This window comes from Anolis sagrei, chromosome X, assembly GCF_037176765.1.
Source record: "Anolis sagrei isolate rAnoSag1 chromosome X, rAnoSag1.mat, whole genome shotgun sequence".
Lineage (NCBI taxonomy): Eukaryota > Metazoa > Chordata > Lepidosauria > Squamata > Dactyloidae > Anolis > Anolis sagrei.
In genome coordinates, this window is record NC_090034.1 from 107,140,387 (window position 1) to 107,163,160 (window position 22,774).

The 22,774-nt window shown below is 47.2% G+C and overlaps 1 protein-coding gene across 1 annotated transcript; it reads right to left on the minus strand.

Annotated features, from left to right (window-relative positions):
- Positions 1-11,260: 11,260 nt before the first annotated feature.
- LOC137095004 (trypsin-3-like) lies at positions 11,261-19,181 on the minus strand. Its single transcript, XM_067461137.1, has 5 exons — positions 19,117-19,181; positions 15,317-15,491; positions 14,603-14,862; positions 11,694-11,830; positions 11,261-11,510 (listed from the first exon to the last, which is right to left on the minus strand). The coding sequence occupies exons 1-5, from the start codon at positions 19,154-19,156 to the stop codon at positions 11,361-11,363; spliced, it is 762 nt and encodes a 253-aa protein (XP_067317238.1). The 5' UTR covers positions 19,157-19,181; the 3' UTR covers positions 11,261-11,360.
- Between the last annotated feature and the right edge of the window lie 3,593 nt (positions 19,182-22,774).

The following is a 22,774-nucleotide window of genomic DNA, read 5'->3' on the forward strand; positions in this document are numbered from 1 at the left end:
TTAGCCTGCAGAAGAGAAGGCTGGAGATATAGACAAGCTGGAATGTGTCCATAAAAGGGCGACTAAAATGATCAAGAGTCTGGAGAACAAGCCCTATGAGGAGCGGCTGAAAGAGCTGGTCATATTTAGCCTGCAGAAGAGAAGGCTGGAGATATTGACAAGCTGGAATGTGTCCATAAAAGGGCGACTTAAATGATCAAGGGTCTGGAGAATAAGCCCTATGAGGAGCGGCTGAAAGAGCTGGTCATGTTTAGCCTGCAGAAGAGAAGGCTGGAGATATTGACAAGCTGGAATGTGTCCATAAAAGGGCGACTTAAATGATCAAGGGTCTGGAGAACAAGCCCTATGAGGAGCGGCTTAAGGAGCTGGTCATGTTTAGCCTGCAGAAGAGAAGGCTGGAGATATTGACAAGCTGGAATGTGTCCATAAAAGGGCGACTTAAATGATCAAGGGTCTGGAGAACAAGCCCTATGAGGAGCGGCTGAAAGAGCTGGGCATGTTTAGCCTGCAGAAGAGAAGGCTGGAGATATTGACAAGCTGGAATGTGTCCATAAAAGGGCGACTTAAATGATCAAGGGTCTGGAGAACAAGCCCTATGAGGAGCGGCTTAAGGAGCTGGTCATGTTTAGCCTGCAGAAGAGAAGGCTGGAGATATTGACAAGCTGGAATGTGTCCATAAAAGGGCGACTTAAATGATCAAGGGTCTGGAGAACAAGCCCTATGAGGAGCGGCTGAAAGAGCTGGGCATGTTTAGCCTGCAGAAGAGAAGGCTGGAGATATTGACAAGCTGGAATGTGTCCATAAAAGGGCGACTTAAATGATCAAGGGTCTGGAGAACAAGCCCTATGAGGAGCGGCTGAAAGAGCTGGGCATGTTTAGCCTGCAGAAGAGAAGGCTGGAGATATTGACAAGCTGGAATGTGTCCATAAAAGGGCGACTTAAATGATCAAGGGTCTGGAGAACAAGCCCTATGAGGAGCGGCTGAAAGAGCTGGGCATGTTTAGCCTGCAGAAGAGAAGGCTGGAGATATTGACAAGCTGGAATGTGTCCATAAAAGGGCGACTTAAATGATCAAGGGTCTGGAGAACAAGCCCTATGAGGAGCGGCTGAAAGAGCTGGGCATGTTTAGCCTGCAGAAGAGAAGGCTGGAGATATTGACAAGCTGGAATGTGTCCATAAAAGGGCGACTTAAATGATCAAGGGTCTGGAGAACAAGCCCTATGAGGAGCGGCTGAAAGAGCTGGGCATGTTTAGCCTGCAGAAGAGAAGGCTGGAGATATTGACAAGCTGGAATGTGTCCATAAAAGGGCGACTTAAATGATCAAGGGTCTGGAGAACAAGCCCTATGAGGAGCGGCTGAAAGAGCTGGGCATGTTTAGCCTGCAGAAGAGAAGGCTGGAGATATTGACAAGCTGGAATGTGTCCATAAAAGGGCGACTTAAATGATCAAGGGTCTGGAGAACAAGCCCTATGAGGAGCGGCTGAAAGAGCTGGGCATGTTTAGCCTGCAGAAGAGAAGGCTGGAGATATTGACAAGCTGGAATGTGTCCATAAAAGGGCGACTTAAATGATCAAGGGTCTGGAGAACAAGCCCTATGAGGAGCGGCTGAAAGAGCTGGGCATTTTTAGCCTGCAGAAGAGAAGGCTGGAGATATTGACAAGCTGGAATGTGTCCATAAAAGGGCGACTTAAATGATCAAGGGTCTGGAGAACAAGCCCTATGAGGAGCGGCTGAAAGAACTGGTCATGTTTAGCCTGCAGAAGAGAAGGCTGGAGATATAGACAAGCTGGAATGTGTCCATAAAAGGGCGACTTAAATGATCAAGGGTCTGGAGAACAAGCCCTATGAGGAGCGGCTGAAAGAGCTGGGCATGTTTAGCCTGCAGAAGAGAAGGCTGGAGATATTGACAAGCTGGAATGTGTCCATAAAAGGGCGACTTAAATGATCAAGGGTCTGGAGAACAAGCCCTATGAGGAGCGGCTGAAAGAGCTGGGCATGTTTAGCCTGCAGAAGAGAAGGCTGGAGATATTGACAAGCTGGAATGTGTCCATAAAAGGGCGACTTAAATGATCAAGGGTCTGGAGAACAAGCCCTATGAGGAGCGGCTGAAAGAGCTGGGCATGTTTAGCCTGCAGAAGAGAAGGCTGGAGATATTGACAAGCTGGAATGTGTCCATAAAAGGGCGACTTAAATGATCAAGGGTCTGGAGAACAAGCCCTATGAGGAGCGGCTGAAAGAGCTGGGCATGTTTAGCCTGCAGAAGAGAAGGCTGGAGATATTGACAAGCTGGAATGTGTCCATAAAAGGGCGACTTAAATGATCAAGGGTCTGGAGAACAAGCCCTATGAGGAGCGGCTGAAAGAGCTGGGCATGTTTAGCCTGCAGAAGAGAAGGCTGGAGATATTGACAAGCTGGAATGTGTCCATAAAAGGGCGACTTAAATGATCAAGGGTCTGGAGAACAAGCCCTATGAGGAGCGGCTGAAAGAGCTGGGCATGTTTAGCCTGCAGAAGAGAAGGCTGGAGATATTGACAAGCTGGAATGTGTCCATAAAAGGGCGACTTAAATGATCAAGGGTCTGGAGAACAAGCCCTATGAGGAGCGGCTGAAAGAGCTGGGCATGTTTAGCCTGCAGAAGAGAAGGCTGGAGATATTGACAAGCTGGAATGTGTCCATAAAAGGGCGACTTAAATGATCAAGGGTCTGGAGAACAAGCCCTATGAGGAGCGGCTGAAAGAGCTGGGCATGTTTAGCCTGCAGAAGAGAAGGCTGGAGATATTGACAAGCTGGAATGTGTCCATAAAAGGGCGACTTAAATGATCAAGGGTCTGGAGAACAAGCCCTATGAGGAGCGGCTGAAAGAGCTGGGCATGTTTAGCCTGCAGAAGAGAAGGCTGGAGATATTGACAAGCTGGAATGTGTCCATAAAAGGGCGACTTAAATGATCAAGGGTCTGGAGAACAAGCCCTATGAGGAGCGGCTGAAAGAGCTGGGCATGTTTAGCCTGCAGAAGAGAAGGCTGGAGATATTGACAAGCTGGAATGTGTCCATAAAAGGGCGACTTAAATGATCAAGGGTCTGGAGAACAAGCCCTATGAGGAGCGGCTGAAAGAGCTGGGCATGTTTAGCCTGCAGAAGAGAAGGCTGGAGATATAGACAAGCTGGAATGTGTCCATAAAAGGGCGACTAAAATGATCAAGAGTCTGGAGAACAAGCCCTATGAGGAGCGGCTGAAAGAGCTGGTCATATTTAGCCTGCAGAAGAGAAGGCTGGAGATATTGACAAGCTGGAATGTGTCCATAAAAGGGCGACTTAAATGATCAAGGGTCTGGAGAACAAGCCCTATGAGGAGCGGCTGAAAGAGCTGGGCATGTTTAGCCTGCAGAAGAGAAGGCTGGAGATATTGACAAGCTGGAATGTGTCCATAAAAGGGCGACTTAAATGATCAAGGGTCTGGAGAACAAGCCCTATGAGGAGCGGCTGAAAGAGCTGGGCATTTTTAGCCTGCAGAAGAGAAGGCTGGAGATATTGACAAGCTGGAATGTGTCCATAAAAGGGCGACTTAAATGATCAAGGGTCTGGAGAACAAGCCCTATGAGGAGCGGCTGAAAGAACTGGTCATGTTTAGCCTGCAGAAGAGAAGGCTGGAGATATAGACAAGCTGGAATGTGTCCATAAAAGGGCGACTTAAATGATCAAGGGTCTGGAGAACAAGCCCTATGAGGAGCGGCTGAAAGAGCTGGGCATGTTTAGCCTGCAGAAGAGAAGGCTGGAGATATTGACAAGCTGGAATGTGTCCATAAAAGGGCGACTTAAATGATCAAGGGTCTGGAGAACAAGCCCTATGAGGAGCGGCTGAAAGAGCTGGGCATGTTTAGCCTGCAGAAGAGAAGGCTGGAGATATTGACAAGCTGGAATGTGTCCATAAAAGGGCGACTTAAATGATCAAGGGTCTGGAGAACAAGCCCTATGAGGAGCGGCTGAAAGAGCTGGGCATGTTTAGCCTGCAGAAGAGAAGGCTGGAGATATTGACAAGCTGGAATGTGTCCATAAAAGGGCGACTTAAATGATCAAGGGTCTGGAGAACAAGCCCTATGAGGAGCGGCTGAAAGAGCTGGGCATGTTTAGCCTGCAGAAGAGAAGGCTGGAGATATTGACAAGCTGGAATGTGTCCATAAAAGGGCGACTTAAATGATCAAGGGTCTGGAGAACAAGCCCTATGAGGAGCGGCTGAAAGAGCTGGGCATGTTTAGCCTGCAGAAGAGAAGGCTGGAGATATTGACAAGCTGGAATGTGTCCATAAAAGGGCGACTTAAATGATCAAGGGTCTGGAGAACAAGCCCTATGAGGAGCGGCTGAAAGAGCTGGGCATGTTTAGCCTGCAGAAGAGAAGGCTGGAGATATTGACAAGCTGGAATGTGTCCATAAAAGGGCGACTTAAATGATCAAGGGTCTGGAGAACAAGCCCTATGAGGAGCGGCTGAAAGAGCTGGGCATGTTTAGCCTGCAGAAGAGAAGGCTGGAGATATTGACAAGCTGGAATGTGTCCATAAAAGGGCGACTTAAATGATCAAGGGTCTGGAGAACAAGCCCTATGAGGAGCGGCTGAAAGAGCTGGGCATGTTTAGCCTGCAGAAGAGAAGGCTGGAGATATTGACAAGCTGGAATGTGTCCATAAAAGGGCGACTTAAATGATCAAGGGTCTGGAGAACAAGCCCTATGAGGAGCGGCTGAAAGAGCTGGGCATGTTTAGCCTGCAGAAGAGAAGGCTGGAGATATTGACAAGCTGGAATGTGTCCATAAAAGGGCGACTTAAATGATCAAGGGTCTGGAGAACAAGCCCTATGAGGAGCGGCTGAAAGAGCTGGGCATGTTTAGCCTGCAGAAGAGAAGGCTGGAGATATTGACAAGCTGGAATGTGTCCATAAAAGGGCGACTTAAATGATCAAGGGTCTGGAGAACAAGCCCTATGAGGAGCGGCTGAAAGAGCTGGGCATGTTTAGCCTGCAGAAGAGAAGGCTGGAGATATTGACAAGCTGGAATGTGTCCATAAAAGGGCGACTTAAATGATCAAGGGTCTGGAGAACAAGCCCTATGAGGAGCGGCTGAAAGAGCTGGGCATGTTTAGCCTGCAGAAGAGAAGGCTGGAGATATTGACAAGCTGGAATGTGTCCATAAAAGGGCGACTTAAATGATCAAGGGTCTGGAGAACAAGCCCTATGAGGAGCGGCTGAAAGAGCTGGGCATGTTTAGCCTGCAGAAGAGAAGGCTGGAGATATAGACAAGCTGGAATGTGTCCATAAAAGGGCGACTAAAATGATCAAGAGTCTGGAGAACAAGCCCTATGAGGAGCGGCTGAAAGAGCTGGTCATATTTAGCCTGCAGAAGAGAAGGCTGGAGATATTGACAAGCTGGAATGTGTCCATAAAAGGGCGACTTAAATGATCAAGGGTCTGGAGAACAAGCCCTATGAGGAGCGGCTGAAAGAGCTGGGCATGTTTAGCCTGCAGAAGAGAAGGCTGGAGATATTGACAAGCTGGAATGTGTCCATAAAAGGGCGACTTAAATGATCAAGGGTCTGGAGAACAAGCCCTATGAGGAGCGGCTGAAAGAGCTGGGCATGTTTAGCCTGCAGAAGAGAAGGCTGGAGATATTGACAAGCTGGAATGTGTCCATAAAAGGGCGACTTAAATGATCAAGGGTCTGGAGAACAAGCCCTATGAGGAGCGGCTGAAAGAACTGGTCATGTTTAGCCTGCAGAAGAGAAGGCTGGAGATATAGACAAGCTGGAATGTGTCCATAAAAGGGCGACTTAAATGATCAAGGGTCTGGAGAACAAGCCCTATGAGGAGCGGCTGAAAGAGCTGGTCATGTTTAGCCTGCAGAAGAGAAGGCTGGAGATATTGACAAGCTGGAATGTGTCCATAAAAGGGCGACTTAAATGATCAAGGGTCTGGAGAACAAGCCCTATGAGGAGCGGCTGAAAGAGCTGGTCATGTTTAGCCTGCAGAAGAGAAGGCTGGAGATACTGACAAGCTGGAATGTGTCCATAAAAGGGCGACTAAAATGATCAAGAGTCTGGAGAACAAGCCCTATGAGGAGCGGCTGGAAGAGCTGGGCATGTTGAGCCTGAAGAAGAGAAGGCTGAGAGGAGACATGATGATAGCCATGTATAAATATGTGAGGGGAAGTCACAGAGAGGAGGGAGCAGGCTTCCTTTCTGTTGCCCTGGATACTAGGACAAATTTCTGGGAGTTGTAGTTTTGTGACAATGCCCAGTATATATTTTCAATGGTTCAGTATCACCTTTGGGCGCATCTGCATTGTGGAATGAATGCAGTTTGAACACACTTTGATCGCCATGACTCAATGCTATGGAATCCTGGGATTTGTAGTTTGTTGAGGCACCAAACTACAAATCCCAGACTCACAAGCATGTAATTCCAAATAATTTAACTTTGGAAGTGGCATCAAGCTACATTCATTTGACAAGGGAGAATTTGTGTGTGTGTGTCAGGAGTGAGTTGAGAAACTGCAAGTTGCTTCTGGTGTGAGAGAATTGGCCATCTGCAAGGACTTTGCCCAGGGGACACACAGATGTTTTACCATCCAGTGGGAGGCTTGTTTCATGTCCCCCACATGGGAAGCTGGAGCTGACACATGGGAGCTCACCCCACTCTCCGGATTGGAATTGTCGACCTTTCGGGTAATGAGGAGGGAAATCAGTCTCCTGTTGCTTCTGATGTGGGGGATGCTGGGCCTGACTCTGAGGTGCAAGATGGCGTCACTTTGGTCAGTAGGTTTCATGCAGACACTGACAGAGAGGCTTCAGTGCAAAGGGCAGATTCTCATGAGAATCTACCTCTGAGGATGCTTGCCATAGATGCAGGCGAAACGTCAGGAGAAAAATTGCCTCCAGAACATGGCCATATAGCCCGGAAAAACCTACAACAACCCAACCTCTCATGAGAATGTTTCGGTCAAGCCTTGGGAGGAAGGTTTACTCCCTCCGCCTCTGAGCTCTTTAGATTCTAGTTTGGAAAACAGTCTGGCACCTGGGAAGGTTAATGTGGAGTCAGATAAGCAGAGTCGGGGGCTGGAGATTGGCCAGAATCAACAAGAGGCCCAATGTTTACATCAGTGGTTCTCAACCTGGGGGTCGGGACCCCGAGGGGGGTCACAAGAGGATGTCAGAGGGGTCGCCAAAGACCATCAGAAAGCACAGTATTTTCTGTTGGTCATGAGGGTTCTATATGGGAAGTCTGGCCCAATTCTATCGTTGGTGAGGTTCAGAATATTCTTTGATTGTAGGTGAACTGTGCTGGTACAGCTGTCCCAGGAGCTCCAATTTTGTTTGCTTTGCAATAAATGTTTGTTTGCAATCCCAGGCTTGGGATTTTGCAGCAGGGTGGCTTCCTGTTATAGTTTGCAATCATAGGGCAAGCCACCTGTCAATTATAGTTAGGTTCCCTGGTCCCCCCCCCCCTTGGGTTTTTGGAGGGAATAGGAGCCTTTTTGAGTTCAGTCCACATAGAGCAGCTTTCTATACAGGACATGAAACCAAGAGCTCCTGTAGAAAGCTTCGTCTTCTACAGCTTGGCCAGGGAGATATACAGCCTACAGCTTGGCTGGGGTTATCCAGCCCACAGCTTGGCCGGGGATCATACAGCCTTACAGCTCCTTCGCTGAGGGACTTCAGCCAGCCATCACTGAAACCTGAACTCCTTCTTTTCCCCTGGAAGTCTACAAAGCTCTGCTTGGTAAGGGTCGCTCGCGGAAGCCAGAAGCAGTTGGTACCAGGTGCAGGGGCTCCACGCCAACAGAGGCACACCAAACTTGGCACAAAAACTCAGTATGCCCAAATGTGAACACTAGTAGAGTTTGGGGAAAATAGGCCTTGACATTTGGGAGTTGTAGTTGCTGGGATGTATAGTTCATGTGCTGTCGCATGCTGGGCCTGTGCATAAGACTGTAGACAGGACATAAATTCTGTGTGCCCAACGGGACACCGGGGCTGCCTCAGATTAAAGGCCCTTGGATTCCCCCAAACAGAGTCTTTAGATTGCTTACAGACTGCCCAGATTAGAAGTTAAGGATTTCCCCATTAGTTAGTATATAGTTATGAAGATAGTGCCTGTTCCCAGTGAACAAGATTGCAAGAGCCAATAGACTGTTAAGAAAGCTTTAAAGTACCTGTTTGTTTTCATTAATAAAGAACTTTGATGAATCTTTAAGCAATCTAAAGACTCTGTTTGGGGGAATCCAAGGGCCTTTAATCTGAGGCAGCCCCGGCATCCCATTGGGCACACAGAATTTATGTCCTGTCTACAGTCTTATGCACAGGCCCAGCGTGTGACAGCACATGAACTATACATCCCAGCAACTACAACTCCCAAATGTCAAGGTCTATTTCCCCCAAACTCTACTAGTGTTCACATTTGGTCATATTGAGTATTTGTGCCAAGTTTGGTCCAGATACATCATTGTTTGAGTCCACAGTGCTCTCTGGATGTAAGTGAACTACAACTCCAAAACTCAAGGTCCGTGCCCACCAAAGCCTTCCAGTATTTTCTCTTGTTCATGGGAGTCCTGTGTGCCAAGTTTGGTTCAATTCCATCTTTGGTGGAGTCCAGAATGCTCTTTGATTGTAGGTGAACTATAAATCCCAGCAACTACAACTCCCAAATGACAAAATCAATCCCCCCAAAGTATGCAAATTTGGGCATATCAGGTATGTGTGCCAAATTTGGTCCAGTGAATGAAAATATATCCTGCATATCAGATATTCATATGACGATACATAACAGTAGCAAAATTACAGTTATGAAGTAGCAATGGAAATAATTTTATGGTTGGGGGTCACCACAACATGAGGAACTGTATTAAGGGGTCGCAGGATTAGGAAGGATGAGAACCACTGGCTTACGTAGATCAGAAAGAATTCGTCAATTAAAGTCAAAGACTGGGGAAAAACAAAACCAGTTTTTGGGATTTAAGGTTTGCCTGTAGAAAATCTTGTCAGATCAGGCATTGTTTGGAAATCCAGCATAAGGTCTTATCTTCGTGGATTTTTCTAGCCTTTCCAGGTGACTAGCAGCATCTGGTCTGTTTTTGCTTCTTGTCCGACTCCTGTCTGGATATCATTGTTTTTCAGTGCTTCTCAACCTTGGGTGCCCAGATGTTTTTGGCCTACAACTCCCAGAAATCCCAGTCACAACCAGACACACTGGGGATCACAACCAGACACAGTGAAGACATCTGCCCTTGCGCTATGCTACTTTGCTGCTGAGTATGCATGCCCAGTGTGAAACACATCTCACCACACTAAAACAGTGGATGTGACTCTTAATGAGACATGGCGCATTATCACGGGGTGTCTGCACCCTACACCACTGGAGAAATCACACTGCTTAGCTGGTATTGCACCACCTGACATCCGCCGGGAATCATAGAATCTTAGAATCAAAGAATCATAGAATCAAAGAGTTGGAAGAGACCTCCTGGGCCATCCAGTCCAACCCCATTCTGCCAAGAAGCAGGAATATTGCATTCAAATCACCCCTGACAAATGGCCATCCAGCCTCTGTTTAAAAGCTTCCAAAGAAGGAGCCTCCACCACACTCCGGGGCAGAGAGTTCCACTGCTGAACGGCTCTCACAGTCAGGAAGGTCTTCCTCATGTTCAGATGGAATCTCCTCTCTTGTAGTTTGAAGCCATTGTTCCGCGTCCTAGTCTCCAAGGAAGCAGAAAACAAGCTTGCTCCCTCCTCCCTGTGGCTTCCTCTCACATATTTATACATGGCTATCATATCCCCTCTCAGCCTTCTCTTTTTCAGGTTAAACATGCCCAGTTCCCTAAGCCGCTCCTCATAGGGCTTGTTCTCCAGACCCTTGATCATTTTAGTCGTAGCAGCCAATAGTGAAAGGACCAAGGCGGAGACATCTCCAGCTCATCCCCTGTTTGGGTATCAGCCAGCATGTCAACGACTTAAATCAAGAAATAGGTTTCTAAGATCTACAGAAACACTCGCTGGAACACCTCAGCAAAAGAGAGTCCAAAAGTGGCAGGCTCAAACCCAGAACCTCAATCCATGGGTGATACCAGATGAGAGACTCCCCCCTGGGCACACAGAAGACTGGGTGACTTGGAAGGCGCTGAACAGACTGCACTCTGGCACCACGAGATGCAGAGCCAACCTTAAGAAATGGGGCCACAAAGTGGAATCCTCGACATGCGAGTGCGGAGGAGAGCAAACCACTGACCACCTGCTGCAATGCACCCTGAGCCCTGCCACATGCACCATGGAGGACCTCCTTGTGGAAACACCAGAGGCACTCCAAGGGGCCAGATACTGGTGAAAGGACATTTAATCAACTACCAAACTTGCAAATTTTGTGTTTTGTCTGTTTGTTTGTTTTGTTTTGTTAGAAATGTAATACAATTGACTGGTTGCCCCTGACACGACAAATAAATAAAATAAGCTTGAGAACCACTGGATTATATTCTCATGTTTTTTTGGACATTGCTTTTAATTGCTACGTTTTGGACACTGTTTTCTCTGGCTGCCTTTGAATGCCTTATTGCTTTTTGGAATCTGATCTGTCTTTACAAGCATTTATTTCTAATGGCTTTTTTTTTTGCTAAGCTTTAATAAAAAGGATTGTTCCTTCACTCAACCTGTGATGTGTTTTTAGTCAGAGGGGCTATTTCCTGTTCTGGAGTGACAATGGAGATGTCACCCAGAGAATGGAAAGACCTTGCAAAACTATAACTCCCAGGATTCCACAGCTCACCTGTTCTGGAGTGCAACAACCAGGGAAAATAGAGATGCCACCCAGAGAATGGAAAGACCTTGCAAAACTATAACTCCCAGGATTCCACAGCTCACCTGTTCTGGGGTGCAACAACCAGGGACAATGGAGATGCCACCCAGAGAATGGAAAGACCTTGCAAAACTATAACTCCCAGGATTCCACAGCTCACCTGTTCTGGGGTGCAACAACCAGGGACAATGGAGATGCCACCCAGAGAATGGAAAGACCTTGCAAAACTATAACTCCCAGGATTCCACAGCTCACCTGTTCTGGGGTGCAACAACCAGGGACAATGGAGATGCCACCCAGAGAATGGAAAGACCTTGCAAAACTATAACTCCCAGGATTCCACAGCTCTGAGCCGTGGCAAGCCAAGCAGTGCCAAGCTGCACTCATTCTACAGGAGGGATGCATCCAGTAACACACACACACACAAACACCCACATTTTCCCTTCTTTATTTTCAATGGGAGCTTTGTTTCTTTCCAACGAAATGGGTCTTTCTCCTGGGGAAAATGGGGGTGCGTTGGAACCCCAACGTTAACCTCAGTTGTTGGCCAGCACTTCCTCTATCCAGGCTTTGTACTTGCACACTGGAGTGTACACGCCAGGGTAGCCTTTCTGGGCGCATCCGATGCCCCAGGACACCACGCCGGTCAGTTTTCCATTGCACACCAACGGTCCTCCGGAGTCTCCCTGCAATTCAAGCAAAACAATATGATCCGTGCTTCCGAGGCGTAAATTTGACCCAGCTCTGCCCACCAGGGTTCTCCGTGCAGCACCAACCAGGATCCGGAGGGCGGGGAGGCGGGGTTGCGGTGGTCAACCTAAGCCTTTCGCTTCTAGCCATTTGTCCCCGTTCAGCTAGTTCCTCCTTACCTGGCAGGAGTCTTTGCCACCCTCGGTGTATCCGGCGCAGAACATGTTCGAAGTGATGCGTCCCGGATAGGCGGCATGGCAGGTGGTCTCCGATAGGATGGGCACATCCAGGCATTGCAAGGCGTCCGGATACTCAACTGGAAGGAAGAAAGACCCAACTCAAGCAAGGATTTCAAAGACAAAATCAAACTTAGATTTGCCAAATCCCTGCAATTTCTTCCTGGTGCATAATGCTTCAAACATCCATCCCTCCGCCTCTATTTTCCTAAAGCAGCTGGGACTTCTAGAGCCACGAAATAATCTTTTATTAAGTAATCCTTAATTAAGTTCCTTCTCAAAGGCGACAGACAATAATTTCAGCCATTTCTTTCCGCATGCAAGAAATTATTCGAAAACCACACCATTTTTGAAAACTATTTGCAACTGGGGAGAAAATTAACCCGTGGTTGTTTTGTGCCAGAAACAGCATTTGTCTGAGTAGAAAATAATATTTCCTTGTAATTAATCTTTAATTAATACTTACATAATCATTATTTATTTAATTAGTGTTCAGTTAAATAATTAATATTTACATATTTGATTCACCATAATCAAATATGTAAATATTAATTATTTAATTGAACACTAATTAAATAAATATTAATTATGTAAATATTAATTAACTTAACTATTAATTGACTTAATATTTTAATATTAAATATTCAAATAATCAATTAATATTTAAGTAGTTATGATGCAAGTAGTTATTATGATGCAACACAATCCATATTTAAATATTAAGTAATTATTTAAATACTAGCCATCCCCTGCCAGGCGTTGCTGTGGCCCAGTCTAGTGATCTGGAAAATAAAGTAATGAGAAAGCGTTGGTTTCTAATCTATGTAACGTTTTTCTGCTTGTGGGTAAACAGTATTTCTTGCTGTTTCTTTGTCAGTGTTGATGTGGAGATTGACTAGTGTGCCCACTCTGGAACATGCAACATATAATTGTCCTTCTTTGCGGGTCCCTTTCAAATCTATGATACTATATCTGTGTATGTGTGAATCATATCTATCTATATGTATGGCTGGATGGCTTTGATTACGTTTTCTTACCCTGGTGAAGGAAGTTGGACTGGATGGCCTTAAGTATGGGGGTTCTGTGTGGGAAGTTTGCCCCAATTCTGTCATCGGTGGGGTTCAGCATGCTCTTTGATTGTAGGTGAACTATACATCCCAGTAACTACAACTCCCAAATGTCAAGGTCTATTTCCCCCAAATTCCATCTGTGTTCATATTTGGGCATATGGAATATTCATGCCAAGTTTGGTCCAGATCCATCATTGTTTGAGTTCACAGTACTCTCTGGATGTAGGCGAACTACAACTCCCAAACTCAAGGTCAATGCCCACCAAACCCTTCTAGTGTTTTCTGTTGGTCATGGGAGTCCTGTGTGCCACATATGGTTCAATTCTATCATTGGCAGAATTCAGAATGCTCTTTGATTATAGGTGAAGTATAAATCCCAGCAACTACAACTCCCAAATCACAAAATCAATTTTTTTGGAGTGATGGTCAATCCTTGGGTTAGTAGATTTGGGGTCAATTTGTCCAGTGGTTTTTGAGTTCTGTCAATCTCACAAACAGACATTACATTATTATTTATATAGATTGACCCCATGTGCAGAAAAGGCCTATTTTTCTAAATAAGCCATCCAGGTCTGAATTTTGCAGACTCAAACCCCAATTACAGCATTTCCTTTGCAGAGAACTGCATTTTCTGGATGGAAATTAATATTTCAAGGGAAAAATATTGATTTCTGCACAGAAAATGCTGCTATCTTGGACTCATCGCTGAGCCTGGAACCCCAGGTTTCAGCGGTGACCAGGGGAGCATTTGCACAGCTAAAGCTTGTGCGCCAGCTGCGCCCGTACCTTGGGAAGTCTGACTTGGCCACGGTAGTCCACGCTCTGGTTACATCCCGTTTAGACTACTGCAACGCTCTCTACGTGGGGTTGCCTTTGAAGACAGCTCGGAAGCTCCAACTAGTCCAACGCTCGGCAGCCATGATTTTAACAGGAGCGGAGCACAGGGAGCATACAACCCCCCTGTTGCGCCAACTCCACTGGCTACCAATCTGCTACCGGGCTGAATTCAAAGTGCTGGCGTTGGCCTTTAAAGCCCTAAACGGTTCCGGCCCTAGCTACCTATCTGACCGCATCTCTGCCTATGAACCCACGAGGAGTTTGAGATCTTCCGGGGAGACCCTGCTCTCGATCCCACCTGCTTCTCAAGCTCGGCTGGCGGGGACGAGAGATAGGGCCTTCTCGGTGGTGGCTCCTCGGCTGTGGAACGCCCTTCCTACGGACATTAGACTAGCACCATCTCTAATGGTATTCCGCAAAAAGGTGAAGACCTGGATGTTTGTGCAGGCGTTTGAGTAATTTAGTGCAATCTGGTAATGGAACATAGGAATGGAACAATGGACAGCGAACCTGGACTATGCTTGGATGATGAGAAGATTGGGTACGGTTCTTTTTTGTAATAATTGTGCATTGTAATTGCTTATTGGTAATTTATGGATAATGTGTTAAGTCAATTGTTATATGTTGTATGGAACCACTGCTGTTTCTACTGTTTTTACTGTTTGTGAACTGCCGTGAGTCGCCTTCGGGCTTGAGATACAGCGGTATAGAAGCAAAGTAAATAAATAATAAATAAATCTTTTGCCCAGCACTGCTTGGAAAGATATATGATCACAACAGCAAAGGAAGGAAGGCATTGCTTATCCCGAAAGGCAGTACATCATACTCCTATCTGCCTCTAATCACAATATACTCTCAGGCTGGGTCTGGGTCTACACTGACCATATAATGCAGTTTCAAAGTGCATTCTATGGTAATGTAGATGCGTCTTGGAATTACCCTTACCGCCTGCTGTCTGCAGATTGCCCCATCCGGAGACGATGCATTGGGTGCCAGTGATTGGGCAGGTTGGCGAAATGTCAATGGGTTGCACAAAGGCATTGAATTTGGCCGGTTGGGCCAGCTTGATGAGCATGAAGTCGTTGTCGATGTTGCGGGAGTTGTACTCGGGGTGCGGGATGGCCTTCTCCACCTGGATGTGTTGCTCAGTACCCTCCTCGCTGTTGGTGTCGTGCTCACCCAAGTGTGCAACAAGTGTGCGAGGGCTAAAAGGGAAGAAGAACAAGAAGATGAACCGTGACTGGCATCTTGTGCATCTTGTGTACCTATTTGCGCACCATTATGCACCATGCATTGGTGTGCATCATGTGACGATATGGAACACGCACTTAGGTGTGTGATGTCACATTTGTGCAATGAAGCAGAGTAGTGCAAATGTGATATAACACGGGAATGGCTTTTCTAGGGTGCATCATTCTACATGCACCCTTTGAACTGCCATGACTCAATGCCATGACTGGAAGCTGTAGATTTACCAGGTTTTGAGAGTTCCCCAAACTACAACTCCCAAGATTCCATTGCATTGAGCCATTGCAGTCCAAGTGGCGTCAAACTGTATTCATTCCCCAGTGTAGATGCACCCTAGTTGTCTTTCCAAAAACTGTGCATGCTCTGAAGATGTCAAGAAAGGGAGAGACCTTGGCAGTGTTTTGTACTCACTTTTTGTAGCAATGAGCGGCCGAAATGATCCAACGGTCATTGATCAAGGAAGCGCCGCACCATCGGTAGCCGGCCCCGTAAGTGAGGAAGACTTGCCAAGGCTGGGAGTGAGCCGGGCATTCGTAGCCCCCAATGATCTTATCGTCGTCTTCATATCCTCTTTGGGGTGCAGCCACTGCAGGAAGGGAAACGGGAGTTGGAGTTGGAAGGGACCCCCAAAGGCCATCCAGTCCAACCCCCTTCTGCCATACAGAGAAACACCAAGCCATCCCAAACAGTTGGCCATCTAGTTTCTGCTAAAAAGCACTCCCAACAGGTAGCCATCTAATCTCTGCTTAATAGAGTTGGGACCTCCCAAAGGCCATCTAGTCCAACCCTTCTTTGTCATTTGGAGAGACACAATCCATATGCCATATGCCATTTGGAGAGACACAATCCAAGCCCTTCCAACAGATAGCCATCTAATCTCTACTTAAAAGCCTTCATAGCATTGGAAGGGACCCCCAAGGCCATCTAGTCCAACCCCCCTTTGCCATTTGGAGAGACACCATCCAAGCCATCCCAGATGGCCATCTAGTCTCTGCTTAAAAGCCTCCATAGAATCATAGCATTGGAAGGGACCCCCAAAGGCCATCTAGTCCAACCCCTCTTTGCCATACAGAGAGACACAATCCAGGCCATCCCAAACAGATGGCCATCTAGTCTCTGCTTAAAAGTCTTCATAGAATCATAACATTGGAAGGGACCCTCTAAGGCCATCTAGTCCAACCCCTCTTTACTATAGGGAGAGACACAATCCAAGCCATCCCAAACAGATGGCCATCTAGTCTCTGCTTAAAAGCCTCCATAGAATCATAGCATTGGAAGGGACCCCCAAGGCCATCTTGTCCAACCCCTCTTTGCCATATAGAGGGACACAATACAAGCCATCCCAAGCAGATGGCCATCTAGTTTCTGCTTAAAAGCCTCCATAGAATCATAGTGTTGGGACCTCCCAAAGGCCATCTAGTCCAACCCCTCTTTGTCATATAGAGAGACACAATTAAAACCATCCCAACAGATAGCCATCTAGTTTCTGCTTAAAAGCCTCCATAGAATCATAACATAGGAAGGTACCCTCAAAGGCCATCTAGTCCAACCCCTCTTTGCCATTTGGAGAGACACAATCCAAGCTCTCCCAACAGATAGCCATCTAGTCTCTGCTTAAAAGCCTCCATAGAATCATAGAGTTGGGACCCCCAAAGGCCATCTAGTCCAACCTATCTTTGCCATACAGAGAGACACAATTCAAACCATCCCAACAGATGGTCATGTAGTCTCTGCTTAAAACCTCCATAGAATCATAGCATTAGAAGGGACCCTCAAAGGCCATCTAGTCCAACCTCTTTCTCCCAGATGGCCATCCAACCTCTGTTTGAAAACCTCCAGAGAAGGAGACCTTATTTGACGACCAGGTAGTCCATATTCCACTAGAGTTTGATGGGACCCCCAAAGGTAATCCAAACCAACCCATTGCATAATGGGACCTGAGTGTGTGAATACTCAGGTCCCATTATATGCAATAGAAAAATTTTAAAAATGCAAAATGAAGACCTGCCTTTTGGGATCGATGTTTGAATCCAAGTGGACTCTTAACACATCTGGAATTCCTAAATGGCTGAGGGAGTGACTCCTTTGCTTCCTGATTGTCCAATTGGCGCAAACACAGTTTTATGCCTCCAAATTATTGCTAAGATTGTGTATGAAAGGGTCTATCAAATGTCCTGCTTAGACTTGGGTCCTGTATTGCGAGGTTTAAAGGCAGTTAAAGGGTTAAAGGTATTCCAAAATCAGAACCAAACCCATAGTCTTACAATGCCCAGAATTCACTTGCTAATCGACTTGGTTAAGGGCGCATCTACACTGAAGAATTAATGCAGTTTGACACCACTTTAACTATGCTGGATCCAAGTGAGTCCCCTTTGGAGAGATTAATAATAATAATAATAATAATAATAATAATAATAATAATGTTTTTTCTCAAGTTCTTAAGCCTTCTTAAGTTGTAGTGTGAGCTACAACTCTTAGGATTCCATAGCATGGGACTAAACTGGTTTCAAACTGCATTAACTCTTCAGTGTAGACCCACCCTTGATGACATGATGGCAACAGTCTTGGACAGCAATGGCTCCCAAAGTGACCCATTTAAGGTGGAATGGGGTGTCAAACAGGGATGTGTTATTGCCCCAACTCTATTCTCCATCTTCATCGCTATGAGACTTCGCCTTGTTGACGGGAAGCTTCCCACCGGAGTGGAAGTCATCTCTCGGACAGATGGCAAGCTGTTTAACCTCAGCAGACTAAATGAAAGCTAAAACCAAGGTTACAACAACATCTGTTATAGAACTCCAGTATGCTGATGACAATGTTGTCTGTGAGCATTCAGAAGAAGATCTACAAGCCACTCTCAACACCTTTGCAGAAGCATACATGAAGCTTGGCCTGTCATTGAACATTGAGAAAACCAAAGTGCTGTTCCAGCAGTCACCAGCCATCACCTCCCCAATGCCAGAGATACAACTTAATGGTGTAGCATTAGAAAATGTTGACCCTTTCCACTTCCTTGGCAGCCACGTCTCCACCAAAGTCAACATCGACACCGAAATACAACACCGCCTGAGCTCTGTGAGCGCAGCATTTTCCCGAATGAAGCAGAGAGTGTTTGAGGACCGGGATATCCGTAGGGATACCAAGGTGCTTGTCTATAAAGCTATTGTCCTCCCAACCCTGCTATATGCCTGCGAAACATGGACTGTCTACAAACGTCAACACTGACACTGAAATACAACACCGCCTGAGCTCTGCGAGTGCAGCATTTTCCCGAATGAAACAGAGAGTGTTTGAGGACGGGGACATCCGTAGGGATACCAAGGTGCTTGTCTATAAAGCCATTCTCCTCCCAACCCTGCTCTACGCCTGCGAAACGTGGACTGTCTACAGACGTCAACACTGACACTGAAATACAACACCACCTGAGCTCTGTGAGTGCAGCATTTTCCCGAATGAAGCAGAGAGTTTTTGAGGACCGGGACATCCGTAGGGAGACTAAGGGGCTTGTCTATAAAGCTATTGTCCTTCCAACCCTGCTCTATGCCTACGAAACGTGGACTGTCTACAGACGTCACGTGCAACTCCTGGGACGATTCCATCAGTGCTGCCTCCGGAAAATCCTGCAAATCTCTTGGGAAGACAAGCGGACAAACGTCAGCGTGCTGGAAGAAGCCAAGACCACCAGCATTGAAGCGATGGTCCTCTGTCATCAACTCCGCTGGACCGGCCACGTTGTCCGGATGCCCGACCCCCATCTCCCAAAGCAGTTGCTCTACTCTGAACTCAAGAACGGAAAACGGAACGTTGGTGGACAGGAAAAGAGATTTAAAGATGGCCTCAAAGCCAACTTTAAAAACTCTGGCATAGACACTGAGAACTGGGAAGCCCTGGAGGTCAGCTGTGACCAGCAGTGCTGCAGAATTCGAGGAGGCACGAGTGGAGGGTGAAAGAGAGAAACGTGCCAGGAGGAAGGCGCGTCAAGCCAACCCCAACCGGAACTGCCTTCCACCTGGAAACCAATGCCTTCACTGTGGGAGAAGATGTAGGTCAAGAATAGGGCTCCACAGCCACCTACAAATACACAAGGAAACCCATCATGGAAGACCATCTTACTCGTCCAACGAGGGATCGCCTAAGTAAAGTAAGACCCACCCTTAGTCTGAAGGATTGTTTGACGGATGGTGAAGTCGAGGAGAGGAGGAAGGCATTACCTGCGGCGCCGAAAAGAACTGCGAAGAGGATGAGCTCCATGGTGTTGTCGATGTAGACCAATGGCTGGTCATCCTTGGCCTTTTATAGCCCACCATCACTAGCTCTTGTCTTTTGCAGCTGCTGAGAAACCAGGCCCGAAATAGAAAGAACAACCCTCTTATCTGGATTTTGAAGGATGTGTTGGTCAATCCCAGCTGCCATGTTCCCTGGTGGCGTTTGGAGTTCGGAGATGACCCAACGCCAAAGGCAAATAATACGAGGGTTGAATGAAAAATAATGCCTTCACCTTCAACAACCATAGAATCCTAGAATCAAAGAGTTGGAAGAGACCTCCTGGGCCATCCAGTCCAACCCCATTCTGCCAAGAAGCAGGAATATTGCATTCAAATCACCCCTGACAGATGGCCATCCAGCCTCTGCTTAAAAGCTTCCAAAGAAAGAGCCTCCACCACACTCCGGGGCAGAGAGTTCCACTGCTGAACAGCTCTCACAGTCAGGAAGTTCTTCCTAATGTTCAGATGGAATCTCCTCTCTTGTAGTTTGAAGCCATTGTTCCCTTGCGTCCTAGTCTCCAAGGAAGCAGAAAACAAGCTTGCTCCCTCCCCCTCCCTGTGGCTTCCTCTCACATATTTATACATGGCTATCATATCTCCTCTCAGCCTTCTCTTCTTCAGGCTAAACATACCCAGCTCCTTAAGCTGCTCCTCATAGGGCTTGTTCTCCAGACCCTTGATCATTTTAGTCGCCCTCCTTTGGACACATTCCAGCTTGTCAATATCTCTCTTGAATTGTGGTGCCCAGAATTGGACACAATATTCCAGATGTGGTCTAACCAAAGTGGAATAGAGCATGGGGAGCAGGACTTCCCTGGATCTAGGCACTAGGCTCCTCTTGATCCAGGCCAAAATCCCATTGGCTCTTTTTGCCGCCACATCACATTCCTGGCTCATGTTTACCTTCCTGCCCACGAGGACTCCAAGATCTTTTTCACACATACTGCTCTTGAGCCAGGCCTCATCGTCCCCCATTCTATATCTTTGCATTTCGTTTTTCCTGCCTAAGTGGAGTCTCTTGCATTTGTCCCTGTTGAACTTCGTTTTGTTAGTTTTGGCCCATCATCTCTCTAATCTGTGAAGATCGTTTTCAATCCTGCTCCTGTCCTTTGGAGTATTGGCTCTCCCAATTTGGTGTCGTGTGCAAACTTGATGATCCTGCCTTCTAGCCCTTCATCTAAGTCATGAATGAAGATCCTGAAGAGGACCGGGCCCAGGATGGAACGCTCCTGATGGCACTCCACTCGTCACTTCTTTCCAGGATGAAGAGAAGGAAGCATTGGGGAGAATCACCCTCTGGGTTCGTCCATTTAGTCAATTCCAGATCCACCTCACGGTAGTTTTGCCTCGCCCCCACTGGACTGGTTTCCTTGCCAGAAGGTCATGGGGGACCTTGTCAATAGAAGGCCTTCCTGAAATCCAGGTATGCTCCATCCACGGAAATCCCACAGCAACCCAGACTGGACAATTGTGTCTTGTTAAAAGGTAAAGGTAGTCCCCTGACATTAAGTCTAGTCGTGTCCGACTCTGGGACTCTGGTGCTCATCTCCATTTCTAAGCCGAAGAGCCGGCATTGTCCGTAGACACCTCCAAGGTCATGTGGCCAGCATGACTGCATGGAGCGCCATTACCTTCCCGCCGGGAAGTATTGATCTACTCACATTTGCATGTTTTCGAACTGCTAGGTTGGCAGAAGCTAGGGCTGACAGCGGAAGCTCACGCCGCTCCCCGGAATCGAACCTGCGACCTTTCGATCAACAAGCTCAGCAGCTCAGCGCTTTAACCCACTGCGCCATTATTGTTGTTGTTGTTGTTGTTGTTGTTGTTTGGGTGAAAATAACCGCATAGGCTCAGATCAAGTTCTGATTGCCATTAAACTCAGGGTTTCATTGATAATGCAGAATTAATGCACTTTGATGCCACTTGAACAACCCTAGAGAACCCTGGGAGTTGTAGTTTGTCGAGTCACCATCCCTCTTTGGCGGAGAAGGCTCAAGACCTTGGGAAACTACAACTCCCTTGAGCCGTGGGGGTCAAACTATATTGATTCGCCAGTGTGTACGCAAACTAATAAAATGTTCATTTCGTTGGAGGAGAAGTTGACCGTTAGCCTTCATCTCGAAAGGAAAGAACAACTTCCTTTGTCGGCAGATTAGCCGCTCGATTATTGCAGAGTTTGTTTGTTTTGCCATTCTTTGCAGACTATATATATACACACACACACATATATGATACACATAGGTAAAGGTAAGGTCATGTGTCCGGCCTCCAAGGTCATGTGGCCACGGGCATGACTGCATGGAGCGCCGTTACCTTCCCTCCGGAGCGATACCTATTGATCTACTCACATTTACATGTATTTGAACTGCTAGGTTGGCAGGAGCTGGGGCTAACAGCGGGAGCTCACCCCTCTCCCCAGATTCAAACCTGCGACCTTTCAGTCAGCAAGTTTAGCAGCTCAGCGGGGGCTTCTCATATACACATGCCCCATGCTGGCCACATGACTAGTAGGTTCGAACCCTAGGAGTGGGGTGAGCTTCTGCTGTCAGCCCCAGCTCCTGCCAACCTAACAGTTTGAAAGCATGCAAATGTGAGTAGAGCAATAGATACCGCTCCAGCGGGAAGGTAACGGCACTTCATGTAGTCATGCTCCTGCTGTTATCCCCAGCTCCTGCCAACCTAACAGTTTGAAAGCATGCAAATGTGAGTACAGCAATAGGTACCGCTCCGGCGGGAAGGTAACGGTACTTCATGCAGCCATGCTCGCCACATGACTAGTAGATTCAAATCCTGGGAATGGGGTGAGCTCCTGCTGATAGCCCCAGCTCCTGCCAACCTAACAGTTTGAAAACAGTGAAGGTAATGGCACTTCATGCAGTCATGCTGGCCACATGACTAGTAGGTTCAAATCCTGGGAATGGGGTGAGCTCCTGCTGTTAGCCCCACCTTCTGCCAACCTAGCAATTCGAAAACATGCAAATGTGAGTAGAGCAATAGATACCGCTCCGGCGGGAAGGTAACGGCACTTCATGCAGTCATGCTGGCCACATGACTAGTAGGTTCGAATCCGGGGAATGGGGTGAGCTCCTGCTGTTAGCCCCAGCTCCTGCCAACCTAACAGTTTGAAAACAGTGAAGGTAATGGCACTTCATGCAGTCATGCTGGCCACATGACTAGTAGGTTCAAATCCTGGGAATGGGGTGAGCTCCTGCTGTTAGCCCCACCTTCTGCCAACCTAGCAATTCGAAAACATGCAAATGTGAGTAGAGCAATAGATACCGCTTCGGTGAGAAGGTAACGGCACTTCATGCAGTCATGCTGGCCACATGACTAGTAGGTTCGAATCCTGGGAATGGGGTGAGCTCCTGCTCTTAGCCCCAGCTCCTGCCAACCTAACAGTTTGAAAGCATACAAATGTGAGTAGAGCAATAGATACCGCTCCGGCGGGAAGGTAACGGCACTTCATGCAGTCATGCTGGCCACATGACTAGTAGATTCGAATTCTGAGAATGGGCTGAGCTCCTGCTGTTAGCCCCAGCTCCTGCCAACCTAACAGTTTGAAAGCATGCAAATGCGAGTAGAGAAATAGATACCACTCCAGAGG